Source organism: Aplidium turbinatum, chromosome 6 (assembly GCF_918807975.1).
Source record: "Aplidium turbinatum chromosome 6, kaAplTurb1.1, whole genome shotgun sequence".
In the NCBI taxonomy this organism is placed as follows: domain Eukaryota; kingdom Metazoa; phylum Chordata; class Ascidiacea; order Aplousobranchia; family Polyclinidae; genus Aplidium; species Aplidium turbinatum.
Window position 1 is genome coordinate 25289178 of NC_137477.1, and position 24982 is coordinate 25314159.

Sequence of the window (24982 nt, forward strand, 5' to 3'; positions counted from 1 at the left end):
ACCGTATCCTAAAACACAGCACAACACTAATTATACATAAATATAAAAACCTTTGGTTTTAAATGAGTTAAGAAGTTCACACGGCCGGGAGCATAACTAACTACAGATGAACATCGACGAGTCTTACATTTTTCTAGAACTAGGCTAGTTACTACCTAGCCTAGTTCTAGAAAAATGTAAGACTCGTCGATGTTCATAAATGAGAAGTTTGGATGCAGAAATCTGAGAACTAAAAGTTTAAATCAGACAAAATATTCCTCTGGGTAAATGGTGACTGGTTCAAAAGAAAAAAATATTTTGCTAACTTGAAAAACCAAACACAACTAAAAAAACGCTAAAACTGATGCAAAATAATATAAATGTTGCAGTAGGCAACGAGTTACTATCAAACAGACGATTTTTCAACAGCGAGTTTCCTCTTCAATTGAATACAAAGTCCTCAATAATACCGATAATTACTTTAACGACGGCAGTCAAGTGGTAAAAAAAAACAATCAATCTGCAACTTCTAAGTCATGAAAAAGTGGAAAACAAACTAGAAAATGTTAACAATAATTAATTAGCAAAAACTTTCCAACCGGGAGTCGTAAATAAATCTTATTATTATTATCAGGGTAAAAAAGTTAAAAATTTGGAGACACACCATGACAAAAATGGAACTTTGCCTCGAAATAAACAAACCAGGGTTTAACAACACGAACACAAAAAAGGATTTGAACTTTGAAACGTTACAAAGTACAGAAATGACCTTTAAAAGGTGGCAAATAACAATACAGAAACAGACTGGCAGAAAGACCAAACACAGCGTTAATACTTAGTCCTGTTGCCATTGTCAGTCAGAAAATCAGAAAATACATTTGGTCAACATCTGATTTCCTGGTTAGTTGCCATTACACAGACACAAGCATCAATATCCAAAGAGTTGTACTGATTTCTACGCGCAGTAATATCTCAATTTCCTAAAAGTTACTAACACTAAAATAACGAGCGTAAACAGAACTACTGTAAAATGAGCAAACGATATGGTCAAACCCCAGAGCAAGTTGTTCGTTGAACTATTGCAAAATCATCACAGGCATAGGAATGACTTCTTTTCTGGGTAACTTTTGTACTTGCCAGTTTTAAAGTACATTCGCACACTGAACAAAAACGTTTTGATAACTTATGAAACCAATCACCAAAAATATATAACTCCTTTCCGTCATGGAAAGTTAACCCAGGTTAATTCAAAAAGCCTCTACGTTACTTAAAATTGTAATTATACAGTAAAATTTTAATCAGCAACATATTAGAACTGAGCAGCAAGCATCTGGTAAAACTCGGAATGGCCCGTTTCGGTGAGTCCGATTCGGTGAGTCCGATCCCTTAACGGGGGATTTTTTCAATTTTTTTTTTTAAATTATCGGGTACCGTAGCCTAATTATCATTGCCGTTTTTGGGTTAGGGGTTAGGGTTAGGGGTTAGAGGTTAGGAACTCACCGAATCGGACTCACCAAATAGTAGCAGACCCGGTAAAACTCCTTCAAATATTTGTGAAGCAGATCAATAAAATTCAAAGTTGGTTTTCAAACAACTCTAATCTTGCGAAACTGACGCAAAGTCACGCTTGTTACACAGCACTGTGTAGTGTGTAACCTTTTCCAATCACATGACAGTATTAGTTGTATGACGTGAAGAAACTCGGCAGTTCTTTCTCATTTTACAGTTACAGAGGGGAAGTTCATTTGAAGCCACAGCACGTGTCTTTGCTCCATGCCCCAAATCACATCCATTAAGTTTAGAACGTAGCTGCATCGTTGATGCGGTTTTACAAAAGCAACTTTCCTTCACATGGTGTCCAGTTGTAGTGAATCTTCTATCGCAGCATCGGTGATAATGTTCGGTTCATCGAGCATTTGCAAGCCCTCTATGCCGAGGTTGGCTTTTAAATCATCGCTAGTGAAATACTCGGAACCGGCGCCGTGGCCCATCACGGAGTTGAAATCGTTTGAATCGAAACAACTTTCTTTGAGCAAGTGGTTGTCGTCGACACCTGAAGGGGACAAAGTTAGGAGTCATGTCATTTGCATGTTCTCTTCTAGCCAAAAACGTCCAATGCATGCCTGGCAAGCGCGCCAGCATGTAAAGTCTGCTACTGGTGATGGTAGAGAACTCTGGCCAGCTTATTTGGACATGTTTAAGGATCATGTTAAAGTTGAACGATAGATTAGACAAAAACGAGAGCTCCGATGGCTCAGCCGACTACAAATATTTGTAGCGATCGTATTATGTATAAGTATAGTAATTGGCAGGATAAAGCTTCTCATAGACAACCAATAAACTTTATTCAGATACAACTTTCGCCACACAAGTGTCGTGTTATCAGTTTACTCAATAGCTGTTTAAGTCTAGAGACTGAAACGGCAAAATATGTCAGACCACGTGACATGCACGCCAGCATTGAAGCGGGACTGATTATAATCAGGTACAGGCAGTATAATTATTCGTGCTTGATTCACAGTCTCCACAATCTTCACACTTTGATGTCCAGCAATGAACAGATCTCAATTCATCCTGAGCTTATAGAGTATAGACGAACTATAGGAGATAGAAACAAGCTATAGAAAACTTACCCGTAAACACAATATGAGGAATTTTTCCAGGATTGGTAGGATGATGACCCTGGACACCATGTAAGCCCTGCATCAGAGAGCCGCTATTGCCTGCTGAAAAAAGAAGTGATTGTTAACCACTGACTTGGTCAAAAGAAAATGGCAGGAGAGCAACAAAGAGTACAATGCGCAGTAGCCTAAGTTCCAAACGGTATTTAAATGACTTTAATGTCAGCACGCCATTATCACCTATTTCAACCAAAACAGTGGATACTTACCATGGAGATCATAGGTTGCCTCTGTTGAGGCCTCAGAGAGAGCGGATAAGGCGCTGTACATAGGTGGAGCCCTTGAGTGCTGTTGGGAACTGCTGTTGTCATCCATTACATTGAAATGCTCAAACTGGTTAAGGGAAACAAATTAACAAAGTTTTATTAGCCGACACTGATTAACTTCAGATACTTTTTTCACTTCAACTTCATTTGTAAATGAAAGAAAGAATGCTAAGGTCAGTAGCATGATAACTATCAAACAACATGTTGGTGCAATAAAAAAAACTTGTCAATCAAAGACTAGAACAGTGGTTCTTAACCTTTACTAACCTGCCGAACCCTTAAGCTAATCTGCAAGCTTTCGTTGAACCCCAAATTTTCGCTGAGTCACAAAAACCAAAATCTACCACATTTAATAGTAAGCCTAATACATTACTGTGTCAATGAGACTTCTGTTGTTGTTTTTCTGAGACCAATAATGAGATTCGAGGCTTTGTCTCGGAAACAGCAATGCTCATAGTTCATGTCATATTCGCATGCAAGCCAGTTTCGTTTTTTTGCTTTAACATTCCCCAGAATAGAAAACGCATCCTCGCATGAATAAGTGGTTAGGCTACGAATGGCATGAGAACTTCAAGGGCAACTTTCTTAATAAGAGGATAACTTTCCATTTGTTGGCACCAAAACGTTTGAAGATTTGTTGTGTTGAAGTTTCATTTTGCACCTCGCTTTCTTGAAGCCCGATAACGTCATCCAAGTATGGACTGTTAATATCTGCTGTTGTAGTATCATAAGCAAATGGTTGACGTAGCCTATTCATGCTGGATAATGCGTTTGTTCAGGAAAGTAGTTTTGAAATGAATTTTGCAATTTCTGCAAATGCTCAGTAAATACTGGCTTAAGCAAATGGCACCATTAGCCTACATCACGCGTCAAACACACAGATGTTTATTTACCATCACGTAAGCCGCAATCAAGTTTCGGCTGGAAAATACTTTCCAAAAATATTCGCTGATGTAGGCTACCATTCAGTAGGCCGTGTGTTAATGTTTCAGAAGACGTTCGCGCCGAGCCCCTGAAACAGCTTCGTCGAACCCCAGGGGTTCGATCGAACCCTGGTTAAGAACCACTGGACTAGAAGAAACCAACCTGCTGTTGCAAAGGATGCAGCGCCGCCATCTCCACTCTGTGATATGCTTCAGAAAGTGTCGGGTTGCTGCCTGTGGTGAACTCATGCTGCAACAAAATATGAAACCTTCGTTCAGTAAATTGTGTTTCAACTTTGAAACTCGAAATTGTTAAAACGAGACAGAAAACATAAGAACCAAAGCAAGCCATATCAACACAAAAGTTAGACTTGGTGCTTTTTTAATTACAGTTTTTCGGAGATATTACCTCGGAGCAGCTCAACTTGAAAAAATAAGTAAAACATGCAACTAAGTAATCATATATATAATCTGTGCTGTCGACAGATAGATGAAGTTAGATAGCTTGTACATGAATTGCTTACCAAACCAACGTAACCAAACTTGTTAAAGAAGTGGCCTATTCATTTTCAGATAGATTACAAAACAAAAGATAGTCAGACATCAGCTTTCTTTTAAAACACGATACCCCAAAACTTAAAAGTCAAACTCACCCTTGGAGAGGTCACGGGAGAAAAGTTTTGGTTGTTCAATGTAGTGGTGGGGGAAGCTGGTGAGGTTAAGGTGCTGGTTACTGAAGAGCCATGAAGGGCACGAGGATAACCTGATTGTTGAGTTTCTTTAGATGCGGCGGTGACATCAATTCGAAGCTGGGTGCCTGTGAGACAAAAGTAAGGTTCAAGCAGCCAGGCCTATACAAGTCGCTATGGTTTGCTCAAATGATCCAAACCCAGCCTTTAAAATAAAGGGATGACGTTTCTGGCAGGATAGCATGCCAGCTACATGATGATAGTTATTGAGCTATCCAGGTGGTAGCCCAAGGGTTGTTAGTCTCACACCAGCTGCCAGTAAGCATTGCAATGACTTGAAAGATAATTTCTAATAAAAATCTAATCTTTTAACAGGCATTTTGGGGCACGCACGGCAACACGACGCATACAGTTGACTTTGTTGCACTCGACATACGTACCCCAAACGTTGACCACCTAGAGGCTGACCACAGGTGATTTATTGAGCTACTGATAAAAACTACCAATCGTAGCCTCTTGTAAATCATTCATCAAGCAGATGGAGGCAGCTTCGACAAAAAATCGAAGTGAACAGATTACTTGACATTGAAAAAGATACAGAAAATCATCTTAAAATATTAGTTTGGCCTCGATCGAACTCATCCCATTTAGAACGGTGTTAATATTGATAAGAGTAAAAATAGAAGGCACATGCATATTGCATGATCACATGGAAACAGGTGTGGAAACAGACGTGGCAGTGCCGACGGGTCTGCTACTATTCGGCTAGTCCGATTCGGCTAGTTCCTTATTGGGCTACAGTCCGATTCGGCTAGTCCGATTCGGCTACAGTTTTGAATTGTATTTTTTATTTTATTCCACAATATCGTTTCTTTTGCATTCCGACAAAGAAAAATAAATTGAAATGAAATTTAGCGCAAAATGTTTGAACTATTAAATTGAAATGTTTGCTCACATAAAATCGACATGTATCCTACGTCACCGTCTGTATGCAAACTTAGAATATATTAGAATCCTCAACTATTACAAAATTCCAAATCCAACGACGCCTTCTGTTTATTTAGAGAATGTTGTATTTTATTCCACAATATCGTTTCTTTTATAGTTGAAATTATCGAAGCTTTAGATGAGTGAGGTTTAGACCTAACTACTGAGATCTTAAATCATATTTATGACACCGAAAACATCCCTAGTGATATGGTACGTTCCATATTCATAACTTTACCAAAGAAAACCGTAGCAACAGAATGCTCACTCCACAGAACAATTAGCCTTGTGAATCATCTAACAAAGATCTTACTTCGAATCATGATGATGAGATTGAGACCAAAACTAAAATTCCAGGTCATGTAACGCCGAAACCCAGGTTTATTCTAAACTGCCACTTAGGTTTTAACTTCATCTTTTATGTCAAACGCTATTTGGCAACTGTCTTTTTTTCGTTGACACGTTTTCGCTGAGACTTTATCTCGTTAACCTTTATTGTTAATCATGAAAAATGTTGTTTTGATGTAAAACACTTATTTCGAACAAACCCAGACAACAAAATTCGTCATTTTTAGATTGATTCAACGTCTGCAGACGTTGAATCAATGTGAAAATGATGGATTTTGTCGTCTGGGAAGGCACTCAAAGGTAAACACTGGATAAAATGCAAGAAGGCAAAAGAAACGATATTGTGGAATAAAATACAAAATTCTTTATTAACAGAAGAATCGGACATACATCTCTCTGTTATGATTTTTTATGTAAAAATTCAAACTGTGCTGTTGAAATTCCGATTTTAGTTTTGGTTTGCATACAGACGGTGACGTAGGATACATGTCGATTTTATGTGAGCAAACATTTCAATTGAATAGTTCAAACATTTTGCGCTAAATTTTATTTCAATTTATTTTTTGTTGTCGGAATGCAAAAGAAACGGTATTGTGGAATAAAATACAAAATACAATTCAAAACTGTAGCCGAATAGGAAACTAGCCGAATCGGACTAGCCGAATTGGACTAGCCGAATCGGACTAGCCGAATCGGACTAGCCGAAACGGGCCATTCCGGTGCCAACAAACCTAAGCAACCTTCAAGTTCAATGGTTTAGGAGTAGCCATTGTCTTTGCAGTTTCTGCATTGTTCTGTATATATTACAGTTTTGAAAAATGATGACTAATGTATACTAGCAACAAAATTTGCAATTTGACAGAGTGAAAACTTGTATTCTATAGTTAATGAAGAGATAAAGCAAAGAACGATCACTTTACTTTTCACAACAGTATGAGTACAAGTATCACATCTCACAATTCTGAAAAGGAAAGTTGCACCTCTCACTGCCTATGAGCACATGTCTTACTACAGCAGCCCTCGAAATTAGCTTCCATCTACGACGGCAAAAACATTGCCGTCGCCAAATCAGCAAACCTTGGATTGCGGCGGCAATTGCCGTATGCTTTAAAGTTTAAACAAACGAAATTTTAATCGTTTATTCTTCGTGTTTCATACGGCGGTAGCGGAGAGCATCACGCAAGCTATTTTACGCGCTGACAATGCTCTTGTAAACTGTAAAAAGTTTGCAACCTTGTAAATACTGGCTTAATTGTTACGAAAAAGTTGTTGTTACATCGAATGCTTATTGTTTACCGGTGTCGTTGCGAATATAAATCATGGTGAAGGATACAGTTGAAAAGTAGAATTTACCTGCTATAGGTTATCAAACAGAGGGAACAGAAGGAAAAAGTTAGTGTGGTATTTTACAAAATTTATAAAGAATTTTATGACGGAAACAAATCGGAATTAGAAAAGCTAAGGGGTCAAGTTAAAAAAGTAGAACAAAATTGGATAAATGGTTCTTCGGCAGTAAAATAATGCTTCCGATCATATGGCATTGCGCGTTCACGAACGGGCAGTTTTGGGTCTTCAAGTATTCCAGTGACGACGCGACAACCTCATCCTCCGATACAGCATCTGATGATTCCGATTTATATATGATATCCGACTAGTTCTTTATCCAACAGACTTTGTGTTGCTCGCACGCAGTATCCCAATTGTGCCGAAATTATGTTAGGATAAACATAAATCGAGCCAATCTTCTCGCAGGGAGCTATTAATTTGTTACCGGTACCTGTTTGAGCAATTAACATTATTTTATGATGGTTCAACGTCGCTAGATGTCGAAAAACAAACGTAAATTTCTTATTGGGCATTGTTGTTACCCAGGCAGCATAATTCGTTATTTTTGCATTGATTTTGCGTCTGTAGACGTTGAATCGATGTAGAAATGATGGTTTTGCTGTCTGGGTGCGCAATATAACCCGCCGGGAAAATTGTAAATCGATTTGTGCGGACTCGAACGTTGAATCAACCCAAAATTAACTTACTTTTCCCCTGAGCTATTTTACGTGAATTAACGTAACAGCGTGCGTTTTGCGTTGCTCGCTTTATCGCTACTTTAAGTATTATTACATCACAACAAATCAAACGATGCGGTCGTGATAGACTACTCTAGTATACTTTTCCCTTCTCGTTTCACATGTTTTGGTACAATTGTTTCGTAATAAACGTTCAGAGCAATTGCCGACGCAATTTCAACTTTTGCCGTTTGGCCTCGGCAAAGTTATTGCCAAGTAAAAATATGCTATAAAATATAATATTTTCGAAGACTGCGTGAGTGTTCACAGCAACTAAAATAGTCCGAGGTGAGGTCTTGGTGCGATGTTTCTGCTGATTAAACTCCCGCTGCGAGTAAATAACACAGGAAGAAATTTTGAACAAGTTTTGTTCTAATTAAGTGCTCATTTTGCGGCGGCATTTTTATTGCCGTAGCAGAATGGCCATTATGACGTTTACGGCGGCATTTACCACGGCAATTGCCGAGTGCCGCCGCTAATTTCGAGGACTGCTACAGTGTAGAAAAATAAACCAATATCTAAACCTCACCTGGATGTGTAAGTCGCTGTGAATGAATCCCTCTCCCAGCAGCCTAAAAATATGTACATGGATAGTTTCCTCACAGTTTTTGATATGCGAAAACCGAAAACATTTAAGCACCAATAAGAAATTTATTACTTTGAAATGACATCCTCGTAAAATGGCCATTATTATATTAGAAAGCGTCAATGAAATGTCAATGTAGTCAATATAGTGTTTCTTTGACAAATGTAATGTGGGGGTTAGCTAACCTGAGTTCCCGGTTGAGGATATCCATAGGGGTAAATTGACCCTATAGGGGGGCTTTTTAACTCAGGCTTCACCCCGATCATCGGCGAGGTAACGTTAGAATGTTTCATTCTTCTGGCATGCTCTGGGGAACCCAGGGTCAGTGGGCTTGGGCCGTTATGAGTGTGTCTGCGTGCACGATTTGAGCTAGCGGAACCACTGGGTAAACCTGCACAATAAAATTTCAACTAAAGTGCGATCAGGGTTGTTCAAAACAGCAACACTAAGAAGCAAAGGAAGCTCAAGTAAAAGAAAGATTTATTTTATGACAGGAGTGTAATGCACAGCGATGTTCGACATAGAAACAACTCCATTACATGTCTTGTGATACAATACACATTCCATTCATTCGAGCAAGTTCAATGATACAGCAATGAAAAAGTCATCAATTTTGACCTGAAAGGTAGTGTTCGGTCAAGCTTATACAAATAGAATGTTAAGAACTTTATATAAAAGCAATGGATTTCTCCAGCAATTCTTTACCGCCTATGTGTGGAGATATTGCCGAAGCTGTTGGAAGATTGGTGGTACTGCAGGCTTGGTTGTAGAGAGAAGAGTTATGGCCAATAGGAGCTTGCTGCGATGGAGGATGATGGCCTTGGAGGTCGTCATATTCAATGGGGTTGGACGAAGGTGAAGGATGATGAAAATTTGTTAAATCTGGCGAAAAACTTTTATGTTCAGTTCGAAGCACTGCCAAGTCTTAGGCGCTAATGACATTTTTGACAAAATTTAAAGTTGTAAATTACTGTACAGTGTACACTGTACAGCGTACAGTTTTTACATGCATTGTTAAAAAGCAAACTTTCTTGCAATAAACAAAATAAAAAGCGTTTTAATTAGGCTAAAGCAGTTTTAACAGTCTTTCTCAAGTTACTACATTTCATTCATCACTATGATTAGCCTTATACTTAAACTTTGGCATAGAAAAAACAAATATGAAAACGTTTCAGTGTCTTTCACATACATATTAGAAAATCGACTAACTTAGCTGAATAGTTGATGTTCAAGTTTTTACAAACGTTGTTGAATATAACAAGTAAATTAAAGCAGCAAGGTTCGGAGACTTGTGTAATTTAATGATAATGCTTACACCATCGTAAAGGCTTCTTCAGTATCTTATTCAGATAGAAGTATACGTCGATAAAGTGTTAAACTGTAGTAAATAACTGTGATTCTTAAACTTCACTATTTCAAATGTCTACGAGTTATGTACATAGCAAGTGTCGGAGTTTGGAAATAAGAAAAAAAAAGCTTGCCTTTTATGTGTGCTGTAGGGATACACACATTCCATGATATACAGCATTTCTACATAAAAAGAATATAGCAATAAACAACGATATTGTTCAATAGTGGTACTGTACCCGGCAGTGAGGCAGTGTTGTTTCCAATTTGTGTAGCATGTGATAGACCATGGCCAATGGGTATGGGGCCAGGCCCATTATTAAGGTGTTGCATTGAAGCTGCATCTTCGCTAAGACGCATCGCGGGATGGGAGTTACTGGATGAAAGATGAATAAAATAATAAACTGAAGCAAGAAAGATCATGTAAATTGCCGATTAAACATTCTCGTTTTGCATTATGTAGGACGTAGGTAACTTTTTGCGATTTGACGTTTACTTGTTGTAAATCAACAATTTGCGTAGTTGATCCCTGAATTAATGATCAAGATGATGGAGGTAAGCGATGTAAAACTTTGCACTTAACTTACATTAGTTGTGTTAGATACCCAATCAACTACATGCATAGTGTACCTGCTCGGAGTAGTTTCACATGACTTTGGTCTGCTGCTTAATTGCAGATGTTGCGGGAATTTCTTATTGTCCATCATCGCTTTATAGGGCGGTGGCATATTGTTGAAATGGTTTTCATTAAAATCTGCAAAAAGAGATTTGGTAGCGGTATGCCATAATGATGAATTTCAAATGCTGTCATAAAAATAACAAAAAAATTAGAAGTGCATACAGTGATCCAATCGCTGCGTACAATATAGTTCTTGCATGTATAAGCCTAAATTCTCTAAACATTTGACCTCCAAATATATGCAATTGGAGCATATTATCATGAAAACCTCTGAAATTAAAAATAAATGTATGATTGTTTAATGTACGAAATAGAGTAGAAAAAAAAGATTCTTTCTTGCAAAGTTAAGAGTACATAACCTACAAAACATTACTGTATATAAATTGTGTTAATAACACTTGTGGAAAATATGGTGAGAGAGTAATGGTTAGCATCATATCTCTATGACCGCTATGGTTCAATTCCTATGCCAATCAGCATTTCTGAGTAGGCAAATGAAAAGCAGCTTTTTAGAATAACTGCAACATAAAAAGCAACTCTCCCTCCTACCCCAATGTATCTGGCCCAGTGAATTTCTTCATTGAAAAGATTTTTTTTTCAAAATTTGAATAGAGATTTGAATTCAAAGCTAGCAACAAAATTATACAACAAATAACAAACTTAGGAGCAAAATGGCTGGAACGCCTGGTTAATCTAATCAAAAAATAAAAAGCCCAAAATGTAGATACCAAACTCATGTTCAGCAAACAAACGTTTCGAAAACTATACTGTCTTCATCTAGGGGTGTTCAATTTCGATTATTTGAATATTCGAAATTCGATTTCCGAATTTCGATTTCGAATATCACAACTATTCACCACACTGCAAAATGTGATTTTATTGAAAGAAACGCCATGCAAATTCGCTAGAAAACACGAAAAAACGCCATGAAAATTTGCGAAAAAAGAACACAAAATAACGTCTACAGCTCCAGGCCCATGTTGGTGTTTAAGAACACAAGCTGATCGACATGGTCACCCGTCAATCGTGATCTCAGCTTCGTGACGGTCAGGCCAGCTTTTGAAAACGATCGCTCCGCTGGAGCCGAGGTTGCTGGGATCACACACACCTTCTCGGCTAGCTTTTTTAACAGCGGTCAGTGGCGTAGCTAGGGAATGTGCCGCCCGGGGCGGATTCAGATTTTTCCGCCCCTTCAAGAAAAAGCATGTGAAAACAGGCCCGGATTTAGGGGGGTCAGAGGGTGCAGATGCCCTGGACCCCCCGACTTTTAAAGGGCCCCCCTACGTAGAAAAAATGTGATTTTGTGTTTTTTATTTTTCTTTCAGCCTTTGCAGTTTCTGCAAAATGCTGTGCACTCATGTGTGCAGTACTGGATTAATGCTACTGTAGACGTCGAGGTGGTTTTTCGCACAGGGGCCCCCCAATCTAAAAGTGTCTCGGGCCCCCCATTAGCTACATCCGGCCCTGTGCGAAAATGAAATGCGTTTTTTTATCAAATTATAATCAAAATCAAAAATCGTAGTCTGAAAGTACCTCCCCCAGACGTGCCGCCCGGGGCGGTCCGCCCCTCCCTCCCCTAGCTACGCCACTGGCAGCGGTAGCTCGCCTTCGTTTGCTTTCCACCAGGAAAGCGGATCAGCTTGCCCAAAAGCAAGCTTCTGCTTCATAAAATAGGAAATCTCGTTTGAGGTTGAGCTGATTTCATCATCATCACTGTTGTTGGAGTCTTCCATCTGGACACTGCCCATGGAGAAGAGTTCCGTCAGAGTGGTCTGGCGTCTTCGCTCATCGCCTGATGGCGTCGCCTGTGTTGGCTCAACGTCGGGTCTATCGGAATCGGAAGAACTGACACCTCCCGTTGGCTGCACGCGCTTGGAAGACAACGACGTTGCGCACGACTTTCCTCAACGCACGTGTGCAGGACTGGCCGTTGGACTCGCGAGAACGTGTGATAGTCACGTGTTCGACGATGCGCATGCATCGAAGTCTTTTTTCGCTTGCAAAATGCGACAAGACAGATTTCGCGTCACTCGCGTTACTTTCAACCGCGTTCAGCCGAAAGGGCGGCGATAATTTTGAATATGTCTGATACGAAAACGAATTTCGAATATCACTTTAATCGAAATCGAATCGAAAATCGAAATTGAACACCCCTATCTTCATCTTCAGTGTTATCATTTATCATTTAAACATCATTTATAACACTGAGGATGAAGACAGTATAGTTTTCGAAACGTTTGTTTGCTGAACATGAGTTTGGTATCTACATTTTGGGCTCTTTATTTTTTGATTAGAATAACAAACTTGTTTGAAAAATTTATGAACACCTACCTAGTGATAAATATTAAGGATGTGCCGATTAATCGGCATCGGAATCGGCAGGTATCGGCAATTTTTGGAGAATCGGCATCGGAAAAAATTGCCGATTCTTCCGATTCTTTATCAAAGTTTCCTAATCAAAAGTAGCGCGAGCGCGTGGAAATACCGATCAAAGAACGGCTTCTTTGAACAACCGCATCAGCGTCAACTAGCATTCGGAGAGCGGTAGTCTAAAACTCTAAATTATGACGATTGTCCGCCATTTTGTAAACTCTTGTTTAGTAGGCACAAGATCAAAATACTTTCTGTCTTTGAAATGACGAAAAACGTTCAATAAGAAAATCAGACCAGATAAAATTTAAAAGTTGAATGATTACACAACGGTTAGAAGTTAAAGGAGAAATGGATTATTACGTAGTAGTTATTACTTATTAGCTTACAGTATGCGAGGCGCTAAAAGCAAGTTAAGAAAAAAAGCGAGGGAGTATAAACTGCAAAGAAAATGAGAACAACTGTCTGAAAGATTCAAAACGCTTTTAGAAAAAACAAAACAAAGGGCGTCAATGAAAACAACGTGTGAAGTTGCAAGTTATATATTTTCAGACGCTGAATTGCAGTGAATTAATCTTGTCACTTAGTAAACACGTGAAAAAAGATTACCCCGTTTGCGCAATAATCACTCGATTGTTTGTTCAACCCATGAAACGGACTATGTTACAGCCAAATGCTGTCCCAGCTCTAGTCGGCATTCGGCAAAATTAGGGAGTTTTCTTTGATCTGTAGAATATACATACCTTAATGCAGGGGTCTGCTACTATTCGGCGAGTCCGATTCGGCGAGTCCGATTCGACTAGTCCGATTCGGCGAGTTCCCTATTCGGCGAGAGCCCTTTTCGGCGAGTGCCCTATTGGGCGAGGTTTTGAAATTTTTGAAAGGAAATTATCGGGTACCGTAGCCTAATTATAATTGCCGTTTTTACATCGTTTTAACGTCGCTAAATGTTGAAATCGTGCAGAAAAGAATAAAAAGAAAATGTTTGAACTATTAAATTAAAATTCGTCATAGCAAAGGTGTAGAAAAAGGTAGAAGCGACAAAACGCGAACGTTAAAACGTGCTTGTGACCGAAGTAAGTTATTGAGTTGAAAGAAATTTAGCACGGTCGCAACACTTTCAGAAAAATTTAAGATATGAAGGAAAAATAAAACAAAGAAAATGTCCCAAAAAAAAATAAAATAGATCATGTTTATGTCTATAAGTTAGTACTTTTGAATAGTTAAAATGATTAGTTTGGACCAACAAATGTGTGGCCTACAGCTTGGATTGAAAGGAAATTATCGGGTACCGTAGCCTAGTTATCCCGACCAGCAAAAAATTGTTCCAAGAACACAGTTCATTATTACATTGTAGTAACAGAATGAAAAGGCTAAACAAATGTGTGGCCTATCGTGTTAACGTCGCTAAACGTTGAAATCGTGTAGAAAAGGGAGCTTTTGCTGACTAGGATACTTTGAAACTGAGAAACATTCACAGAAGCCCTACGATTTGTTCCAAGAACCCATTTAGCGTAACATTTCATTTGTACATTGATTCAACGTCTGAATACATTATCTTAAAAATGCAACGTATCGTAGGGCTTCTGTGAATGTTTCTCAGTTTCAACGTATCCTAGTCAGCAAAAGCACCCTTTTCTACACGATTTCAACGTTTAGCGACGTTAAAACGATAGGCCACACATTTGGTTAGCCTTTTCATTCTGTTACTACAATGTAAAAATGAACTGTTGGGCTAACTGGGTTCTTGGAACAAATTTTTGCTGGTCGGTATAACTAGGCTACGGTAGCCTATCCGATAATTTCCTTTCAGTCTAAGCTGTAGGAGTGTAGGTCACACATTTGTTGATCCAAACTAATCATTTTAACCATAGGCGCCTAAGCCGTGGGGGCCAGGCCCCCACGCATATTTCCGCGTGGGAGCAACTTTTTATGCGGCATTGATACATAAAACAATAGATGAACTAGCGATCGGCAGCAGGAAAACATTTTTAAATACAAACCGCAACAGCTTCGCAGTAAATAATCACTAGAACGAGTAGCGATGCTACAATCCCACCCCAGACAAAAAAATCTGTCATTTTTACGTTGATTTAACGTCTGCAGACGTTGAATCAATGTAAAAATGACTGATTTTGCTGCCTGTGACATAGCAAAAATCTACCATTTTGCGTCGATTCAATGTCATCAGATGTTGAATGCACCCAAAAACAACATAATTTGCTACGTTGACGCAGCGTGCGTTTAACTTAATGCGTTTGCAAACAGCCTCGCTGTCGCTTTCGAAAGTCGAAACCTCTGCAGAGAATTGTCGCGGCAGTGAATCGCTTGCTGTGAAAATGAACTTGAAGTCTCGGCCCGAGGTTACCACTAACCAACGCAACAAGGGCTGGTACAAACCGCACTGCCCACAGTCGCACCAGCGGCATAATCAACACAACAACGGACTCGCGCAAACTGCATGGCGCACACACGTCCGTTGCCATAGAAACCCGATCAAAGGCGGGGAATATGCGCATCTTTTGTTTCATCTGCAACACGAAAACGGGCGTATTACAGCGAATTGAAACTTGAAAGCTGGTCAGCCATAAGTTGCGATATTGTAGTGAAAAGGGAGCAATGTCAAGTCGAAAACTTAATCAAACGTCTCTCTGTAACTATTTTTCAAGGGCTGTTTACGGATGTCAGCAACTTTTAAATTTATTAAAGGTGACGTGCTGTTGAATTGATGTAAACATGAATGATTTTGCTTTCAACAGGTATATTTTCAAGCATATGATCAAGTTAGTATTTTCATTCCATTTACAGTATACCTTTTAGTAAACCTTTTCGTCTCTTGTTTCATGCTAATAAATCTAGTTCGTTGCTAAACTTTATGTTGCGCTTAGCTTAAAGAGTCGCAGTCCATCAACCGCTAGCCAACGCAGACGCATAGCATGTGTTTTGGTCGAGCTTTGTTTATAATAATTAACGGTAGGTCGAACGTAGCGATAACTCCGAGTGTGGCAATAAAAGCAATCCTAGTGTGACGACATAATTACGTCATCGTCATCCATCTGCGTGACATTTCGCTGAATTTACGTTGCTGCTGATGAAACACGCTTTCGCCCCAACGGCCAAAAAAATAGTTAGGCGCCTATGATTTTAACTATTCAAAAGTACTAACTTATAAACATAAACATTATTTTTTTTGTAACATTTTCTTTGTTTTATTTTTCCTTCATATCTTAAATTTTTTTGAAGGTGATGCAACCTTGCTAAATTTCTTTCAACTTAATAATTTACTTCGGTCACAAGCACGTTTTAACGTTCGCGTTTTGTCGCTTCTACCTTTTTCTACACCTTTGCTATGTTGGCGTGAATTGTTGCTTCTACCTTTGCTATGTTGACGTGTATTGTTTTTCATATGATGGTCAGAAATAAAAACAACTGAACTGACATGACGAATTTTAATTTAATAGTTCAAACATTTTAGTTTTATTCTTTTCTGCACGATTTCAACGTTTAGCGACGTTAAAACGATGTAAAAACGGCAATTGCAATTAGGCTACGGTACCCGATAATTTCCTTTTAAAAATTTCAAAAACTCGCCGAATAGGGCACTCGCCGAAAAGGGCTCTCGCCGAATAGGGAACTCGCCGAATCGGACTAGTCGAATCGGACTCGCCGAATCGGACTCGCCGAAACGGGCCATTCCGTTAATGCAGACACTTTTAGCCCAGCAAGAAGAGAAATGATTTGGTGGAAAGCAAACAATACCATGTTTCTTGAGCTGAGCAAAATTGCAAATAAATTGCTTTTGTCACCACCATCGTCGATCGAAAGCGAACGAATTTTTAGCACAGGTGGCAATATTTTTACGCCTCAACGGAACAGACTTACTTCAGCAACTGGAGAAAAGTTGATGTTATTGCATTTTAATTTACGTGCCTTTAATTTTGAATATTAAAAAGCGGAAATGTTCTTTGTAATTATTGTTTAATCATTGTAAAATTTGTAGTCACTGAAAGTTGCTTAATGTTAATTTACTAAGCAGAGAGAAGTAACTTCCAACTCCAAGTATAGGCTTATTACGCTTAATGCGTTCAACAAACAATCGTGTGATTGCGCAAACGTAATCAAACCAGCTACCCGGTAATCTTCACGTGTTTGCTAAGCAACAAGATTGGTTGCAACTCTGCGTTCGAAAACAATACTAATTTCTTCACACGATGTTTTTCTTTTTTCGTCTATTGATGCACTTTGAATGCAAGGCTGGTGTGTTACTTTTTTAAAGGTTTTTGTACATTCAATACCGCTGCGTTCATTTTCTTTTACACTCTAGTCTTTTTATCTTCTTGTTTCTGGCACCTTCTTGAATTCTGCGAGAAAAATACTGCAAACCGCACAAGATAATATTTTGCACACTGCATTAAGCTACGTTTATTTTGCACTCTGTGAGCAATGGCAATTTTTCTCTTTTCACTGATTTCCGCAATAAATAAAACGCGTGTCTATCACCATTTTGTAGCGCGCAAAAAGCGAAGAACTACCGTAAAAAATCACGCTGTCTAGAGCAGGCGACAAAGTGAACGCTTTTAGACATTTCAAAGGCAGCAACTTGTAACAAAATTGCAACCACTTGTAGAGCGCCAACTAAAAGCAGCTTTAATCATTTAACCAAAGAATCGGCATCGGAATCGGTATCGGCAAATATTTAAGAATTGGCATCGGAATCGGCATTGGCAAAAATTCTGTAATCGGCACATCCCTAATAAATATGCATCTGGAAAGATGAAAAAATTATGGGAGCAAGTCTTTTAGGCGCAGACAGTTAGGCGCCGGTCAAATAGGCGCGCGCCCTGTGGCGTCAGGATATTAAGGTGCGGAGCACTGCGGCGCCCGTTCATTTAGGTGCTATTCCTAGTAAAGTCTACAGATGCTTGGCAAGTAGGGCAATGCTTTTCACACAAAATGTTATATTGAACAGAAAAATATGTTGTTTTGTTAATGCGCGTGCATTTATTTGTTGTTAGTCATAACTTCAGTGAATGAAGCTGCTTTATCCTGCAATGCTTTTCACACAAAATGTTGCATTGAACAGAAAAATATGTCATGGCTTCTATGAGTGAAGCTGCTTAAACCGGCACAGCTTTTCACATAAAATATTATATTGTACGGAAACATATATTGTATTTTTAATGCGCGTGTTCGGCATTTATTTGTTGTTAGTCCAGGTTTGCGTTGGTGAAAGCTTTATCAATAAATTATTCAAGTTTCCGAACATGAATGAGTTCACTTTTAGTTAAGTCAAATAATAACTGCACCAAACATCAGTAAAAAATACACCGTGGCCTATATTCAAGCTGGTGGTAGGCTTGAGTGAAGAGTAACTCAGTTTTCCGTCAAAAACCCAACTAGGTTTTGCCAAAACTGAGCTGATACAATCTGCAGGCTTTACTAGGAATAGCACCTAAATGAACGGGCGCCGCAGTGCTCCGCACCTAAATATCCTGACGCCACAGTGTGCGCGCCTATTTGACCGGCGCCTAACTGTCTGCGCCTAAAAGACGTGGACCCAAAATTATATACAATTGCATGAAATTTGACAAAATGAATATTCTCAGAGACTATTGTGCATTATTTATTACAAATACAGTCAGAAAATTATTGTTTAAATGGGCTGAAAAATACTCTTTGAAATTTACGCAATGAACTTTCTGAAGACGAAACAAGTACGGTAACTCAAAAACATAATTACATCAACTATGCCAAAAAATGTTCCAGCTTAGTTGTTCTTAATTTTCCATGTGCAGTACAGTATTACCATTTATAATCACAATTTTGTTTGACAAACGCTTGTTGTTTTTTAAAACAATCTTTTTTCCATAGCTCAAAGGAAAGTGTTCCCATAAGAGAAATATAACGATAAATATTCTGCAACATTCAAGTCAAAAATTACCTTTCTACCCAGTCTGTTTAAGAAAACACAGTTTACTTTTAAAACTAGAGTAGTTTTTATAAAAACAGAAAAGTAGTGTTGCATCAATTTGAGGATACGCCCAAAAAGTGTCTCAAATCATATTTTGTGTGACTAGTCATGTTTTCAGACCTTTTGTTCTGTAAATTTCAGATATTATATACAGTAGAACTCGGTTAATCCGGATCTTCGCCTAATCCGGATGAAACTGGAAGTACAAATGAGTCAGATTTGATAGAACCGTCATCGGTTAATCCGGATCTTCGCCTAATCCGGATGGAATCGCCGGTCAAATCAAATCCGGATTAACCGAGTTCTACTTTTATATAATATGTGTTTTTTTGGCCAACCAAAAATATTGTTTCACAAATGTAGCTCAATAAAATTGGAAAAGGACAATAACAGGTGGAGCTTCTTGTGACAAAAACTTCATTGTTTCAATGCGTTCTGTCATTATCCTTCACTACTTTATATTATGCAAACCAACTTTTAAAATGTTTATTTTGCACAACAAAAAACCTACCTCTTCTTCCTTGGTTTATCATTGGGTGGTTGGGATTGAAAGAGTCCTGTGGGTTTGGATTCATCACACTCTGATGTAGTGCAGAGTCAGAGTTGGTCCTGGACAGAGCAAAACTGCCGGGTGATTCAATGCAGCAATGTATTCATCAGATGTCAGTGACAACCAGGCAGCAGGCAACAATCACAGCAAGCAACAAAACAAGCAAAAGCAGTTTGATTCAAGTTTCATAAAAGCATGTCAAAGTTAACACAAGACAACTACATTAATTATCTGTAATTCAACAAAAGACGTCAATGTGGCCACATACTATGAATATATTGATCACAAACAGGAAGCATAGTGGGAAAGTTTTGTTGTTGCAATTACTAGCAAGAGCAGAACTACAGAAAGCATGAAGATAAATCATTAGCTTGACGTCAAAAATATACTTGGGCATAACGTAGTTAATCGCTGTGCTATTGAGTTCAAATATAATAACAATGATCCAAGTAGCTGAAAGTTTCAGCCAGAAATGTTATTTTGGCACACAATCTATACAAATATAGAATATATAATAATATATCTAGTCTTTTTTTGAAAATTCATTTATGCTTTTGTCTGTATTGTAAAGCATAAAATGCTAGTCATTTTCAAAAATAGTTTTAAATCTTTTTTGTCATGTCTATGTTAATAAATACTTGCAACATCAAACTTATTTTTTGAGTTGAAATTACATAAAGTTACTACTGCTAGTACAACAGCAACTGATTAGTTTGTTCTTTAGTTTGTTGAACAAACAGCAACTGATTAGTTTGTTCTTGTAAGTAAGCAGGCAGCAAAATAAAGCACTAGACCAGTGGTTCCCAGCCTTTTTTGGAGGATAACCCCCTATTTTTATATCTTGCGAATCCCCTCACTTGACCAACTGACTTGTATTAACAGCAAAATCAATATCGATGATTGCGACCCCCACAAAACCTTTGGGGGTCGCAATCCCCTAGATTAGGAACTACTGCACTAGCCTATTGATAAAAACAATGATATAGCATAGCCTACCGTACTTCACTGACAACATACCTAATTACCTAACAAGCATCATGCAGAAGTGCAGTAGCATCTACAAACAACATTACAAGTCTATGAAAAATTCTGCCACTTAAACATCATGCCATTAATTTGGTGCTAGTTCACTCTAGAAAGTCAAACTTTGCGCAAACTGAAGTAACACAGTAGTAGGCTGTATCATTTAAATTTGAAGTTAATCAATTGGTGTAAAAAAGATCACTACCGTAGTGTGAATAAAACTTTTTGCAAAGAAAATGCTCGCTAAAGCTTTTTCTTCTGATTTTCCCATGTGTCACGTCCCATGCCATTTTAACTTTTAGAAAACATATCACCAGTTGAAACAAAGACACTTCTAATTAATATTTTGTTACAACACACATTATCAGTTTAGTTTCAAAATCCAAACAACTTTGTTAACTGTCATGTGCTCCAAACATAATATGAATCTCAAAATACAAAAAGCACACTAACATTTCAATAGGCATGATCTTGCATTGTAGCATGTGTTTGAAGCTTGATTGATTGTTATACAAAAAGATTTCAAAATAAATTTATTTTTTTCCTATATAAAACTTTGTTTTTTAAATTTTATTGCAAAATAAATTATTAATTAAGAAATTTTAAATTAGTTAAGAAAATGACTCCTACTGGCAATTGGTAATGCTTTAAGAATTGCAATACTGCCTTCACTTAAGGAGTCTTTCAGCAGTCATTCATGATGCACAAATCTTAGTCAATGTTGTCGGAACTGAATCAACAATACATTGTGCTATAGACCTGGGTCTGCTACTATTCGGTGAGTCCGATTCGGTGAGTTCCTAACCTCTAACCCTAACCCCTAGCCCCTAACCCTAAAACGGCAATGATAATTAGGCTACGGTACCCGATAATTTAAAAAAAAAATTGAAAAAAAACCCCGTTAAGGGATCGGACTCACCGAATCGGACTCACCAAAATGGGCCATTCCGTATAGACCTATAGATCATTACAATAAATGCAGGCATAAAAAGATGCAAGACAACAAACATTATAATACACAATTTAAAAAAAATGAGTGATGAGTGGAATGCATGCACGCTTGCGATTTTTGTTTGAACAAATATTACAACCAACATAATACACATTGCACAATACTGCAACTGCAGTCTTCGAAATTAGCATACTTTTACTTCGGCAAAAACGTTGCCGAGGCCAAACGGCAAAAGTTGAAATTGCCTCGGCAATTGCTGTGAACGTTTATTACGAAAAAATTGTAGGCTACCACAACATGTAAAACGAGAAGCGAAAAATATAACAGAGTAGTCTATCAAGACCGCATTGTTTGATTTGTTGTGATGTAATAATACCAAAAGTAGCGATAAACGTTCGAGTCAGCACAAATCGATTTAATTTTCCCGACCGGTTGTATTGCGTAACAAGAACGCCCAATAACAAATGACGACGACGACGTCATTTTTTAAGACGCTTGAAGACGCAAAACTGCCTATTCATGAACGCGCGATGTCATATGATCGGAAGCATTACTTTTCTTTACTGCCGAAGTACTATTTATCCAATTTTGTACTACTTTTTTAACTGGGCCCCGTAGCTTTTCTAATTCCGATTTGTTTCTGTCATAAAATTCTTTACAAATTTTGCAAAATACTACACTAATATGTTTCTCGGCAGCCGAATTGTAGCAAGAATTGACAAACCGCAATTAACAAAGCTCACTCTAAAGGTTAACGCGTTAACCTATTACTTACATGTATTCGACGTCTGTTGATGTTGTGTGGTTCGTTGTGAAAGCGGCGCGATTGTTTCTGATATAGCTGGACGAGATGACGAAAGGCGAAGCGCGATAAGGAGTAAATGCTTACAATAATTTGACATCTACTGGCGTTGAATCAATGCAAATAGGGTGATATTTCTATAAGCGCTAGCGAAGTAGAAAGTACCGGTAACCCAAATAAAAGCATTAAGTAATAGTAAGATTGAATCAACCTCCTAGGATGGTGTGGTCTGAGAAAATTAGGGTTGTTTTTGTAACCTTGTGGTCCTTACCAGCGCTCGTATGGCCTCTGCATTTTTATTGCCGAGGCTAATGTGCCATTCATTCATCTGCCTCGGCAATCACCTCGGCAATTGCCGATTGCCGAGGCTAATTTCGAAGACTGCAACTGTAGTTCAATTTTTAACTTTTTTCAGCATCCGTGCCTTTAATCTGATTTTAGTATAATAGAATCAAAATTCTCTAAATTTACAAAAGTTGAAAATGACACTTAGCAAGAATTAGAAAAAATTCATTTCAAGCCTACCTTCTCCAGTTTGTTTCAGACGGCGGTGATAAAAATGGTCCAGAATATGGCCCAGGCTGAGCATCCATGTACCCCATCCTGTGTCGATTTGATAACTCTAACGGCATTCCTCCTCTTTTATGAATATAACTATATGGCCGCATTCTTGAATCTAAACGAGACGGATGTCTCATTGTATGCTTGCCATCATCAGGCCCAGCTGGTTGCTAGAGACAAAAAAAAAGTTTTATATTATAAGATCTTAAACACTACTCACAAGACGCATGCATTGCAGCAATTGGTAATATAGATTTTGTTTAACAATACATGTCGAAATAGTTCCATTGCCCTGGTCTAAAACAAATGTATACCGTACTTACATGAAGTTCAATATTCACATTAGGCAAAGAACCTCCAAGATATTGCCTCATGTAAGGTTGTGGATAAGGTTGTAAATGAGTGATCGATAGAGGTGGTTGTACGCCCTGCTAATTTGCAAGTTGCTAAGTCACTGAATTTTTTTTCTATATGAAAAAAACTATTAGTGTTGCTGCAATTTTTTTAAGTAACATGTGTTGTTAACCATGATGTATATTGTATATTCATTATAGCCTACATAAAATCTGTCAATAGGACATGCTATTGATAAATAGTACACATCCAGCATTCAAAAGAAATTACTTTTCGTAAGTGATGAACTGATGATATAAATAATATATATATTCAATAATTTGTATGAGATGCAAAACAAATTAAATTTATTTTTTGTTGTATTGAAGGTTTTGCAAGCCCCGAAAAAAGCTGTGTCTGAATTGGAATTTTCCAAATATATCAACTGTACCATACTTTTGTTTTGAAATAAAAAAGTAACATACTATACAAAACTGGCAACAAATTAGAGACAATGCAATAAAGAGAATGAGATAAATGCTTTTAGGTAAAAATTGTCTTACTGGAACCAGGTCCCTCGTCACAGAAACTTCTTGCATAATCCTTTCAAACTCTGCAGTTTCTTCAGCTTGCTTTTGATTGTGCAAAGCAATCTTTTCAGAAAATTTTCGTGGATTTGCCATTTGGACAAAATATAATGCAACAAAATACAATATAAATTGAAAATATAAACCCAATTTATAGATCAAAAAAATCGCATAGTTTATATTCCTGTTGAAAAGAATAAAAAGAAGTTGTGCAGTATATATAAATATAGATACATCTGATAGTATGACTTGTACGTTTCTCTTTTCAGTCCGCCCCATTAGCTGAGTGGTTACACGCCCAGGTTAAGATCACACGGCGCAAGTTCGAATCTCGGGGTGTGCGCTTGAGCAACGCATTTCAAGACTGCTCTCCATTCAGCGGCACCTAGTGAATGGAATAATTCCCCGGCAACAACACTTCGACAATCAGAAAACTTCACTCTGCCAATCTCGGTAACTGGCCCTGCGTCAAGAGCCTCCACAAGTATGCGAAACTACCAGGAATAACCTATCAAGGCTTTGTCAGTCCGAGGATAAAGATTCAAAAACGAACCAACCAACCTTCTCATTTGTTTAACACTCATCACAAGCATGCAAAATTGTACATGCTTATCAGTATATATAATAGTTTTTCCTTGTTTGTTAGTTAAGTTGATGAAATCATTTCTTTAAACAAGTATTGTTAATTTTTACAGCCACCAAACTTATATATATACTTTACTTGTTAACAAAAATGTAGTGCATTGAAACAGTTATTTCCCTAAACTAGGCTAACAAGTTTAAAATAAGATTTAACTCAATGATACAGAACCAACAAGTTAATTCAATTTTATTTTTGTGGTGAAGGTTATGAGCAAGTTTGTTCAGAAAATGTGGACACATCCTCTTTTGACAAATGAAAACTTACCCAAAAAAAAATTCTCAAGTTCTTGCTAAACTAAAAAAAAAACTTGAAAATCTAATCTGTATCCCCATAATTGAAAAGGCATAAAAAATTAGGATATGCTCAAATGAAAAAGGCATTGCAAAAAAGCATTAACATTGATTGAGTTGCCATGGGTTTGAGTCAAGTTTAAAAAAAAAACATTTTGAACCGTGCCGAACCCATATCCTTTGGAATCTCAACCGCAGACACAACATACCAGAAGCCTTTAATTCAGTTGAATCTGAGGTCATATGTACACACTTTTTCTTCATTGTTCTTCTCTTGACCTTGAAAAGAGGGTGCAAGAATATATCACGCTCGAGTAAATGTGTGCATCTGCATATAGCTTCAAAGGCTATA

At 37.9% G+C, this 24982-nt stretch overlaps 1 protein-coding gene across 1 annotated transcript; it reads right to left on the bottom strand.

The window, feature by feature from the left end:
* Positions 1-215: 215 nt before the first annotated feature.
* On the bottom strand, positions 216-23793 carry LOC145772039 (CREB-regulated transcription coactivator 1-like). Its single transcript, XM_082583846.1, has 14 exons — positions 23674-23793; positions 23101-23208; positions 22742-22947; positions 19401-19513; positions 10500-10623; positions 10109-10245; positions 9228-9404; positions 8708-8913; positions 8466-8508; positions 4503-4666; positions 4013-4099; positions 2870-2993; positions 2613-2705; positions 216-2032 (listed from the first exon to the last, which is right to left on the bottom strand). The coding sequence occupies exons 1-14, from the start codon at positions 23791-23793 to the stop codon at positions 1827-1829; spliced, it is 1908 nt and encodes a 635-aa protein (XP_082439972.1). The 3' UTR covers positions 216-1826.
* Between the last annotated feature and the right edge of the window lie 1189 nt (positions 23794-24982).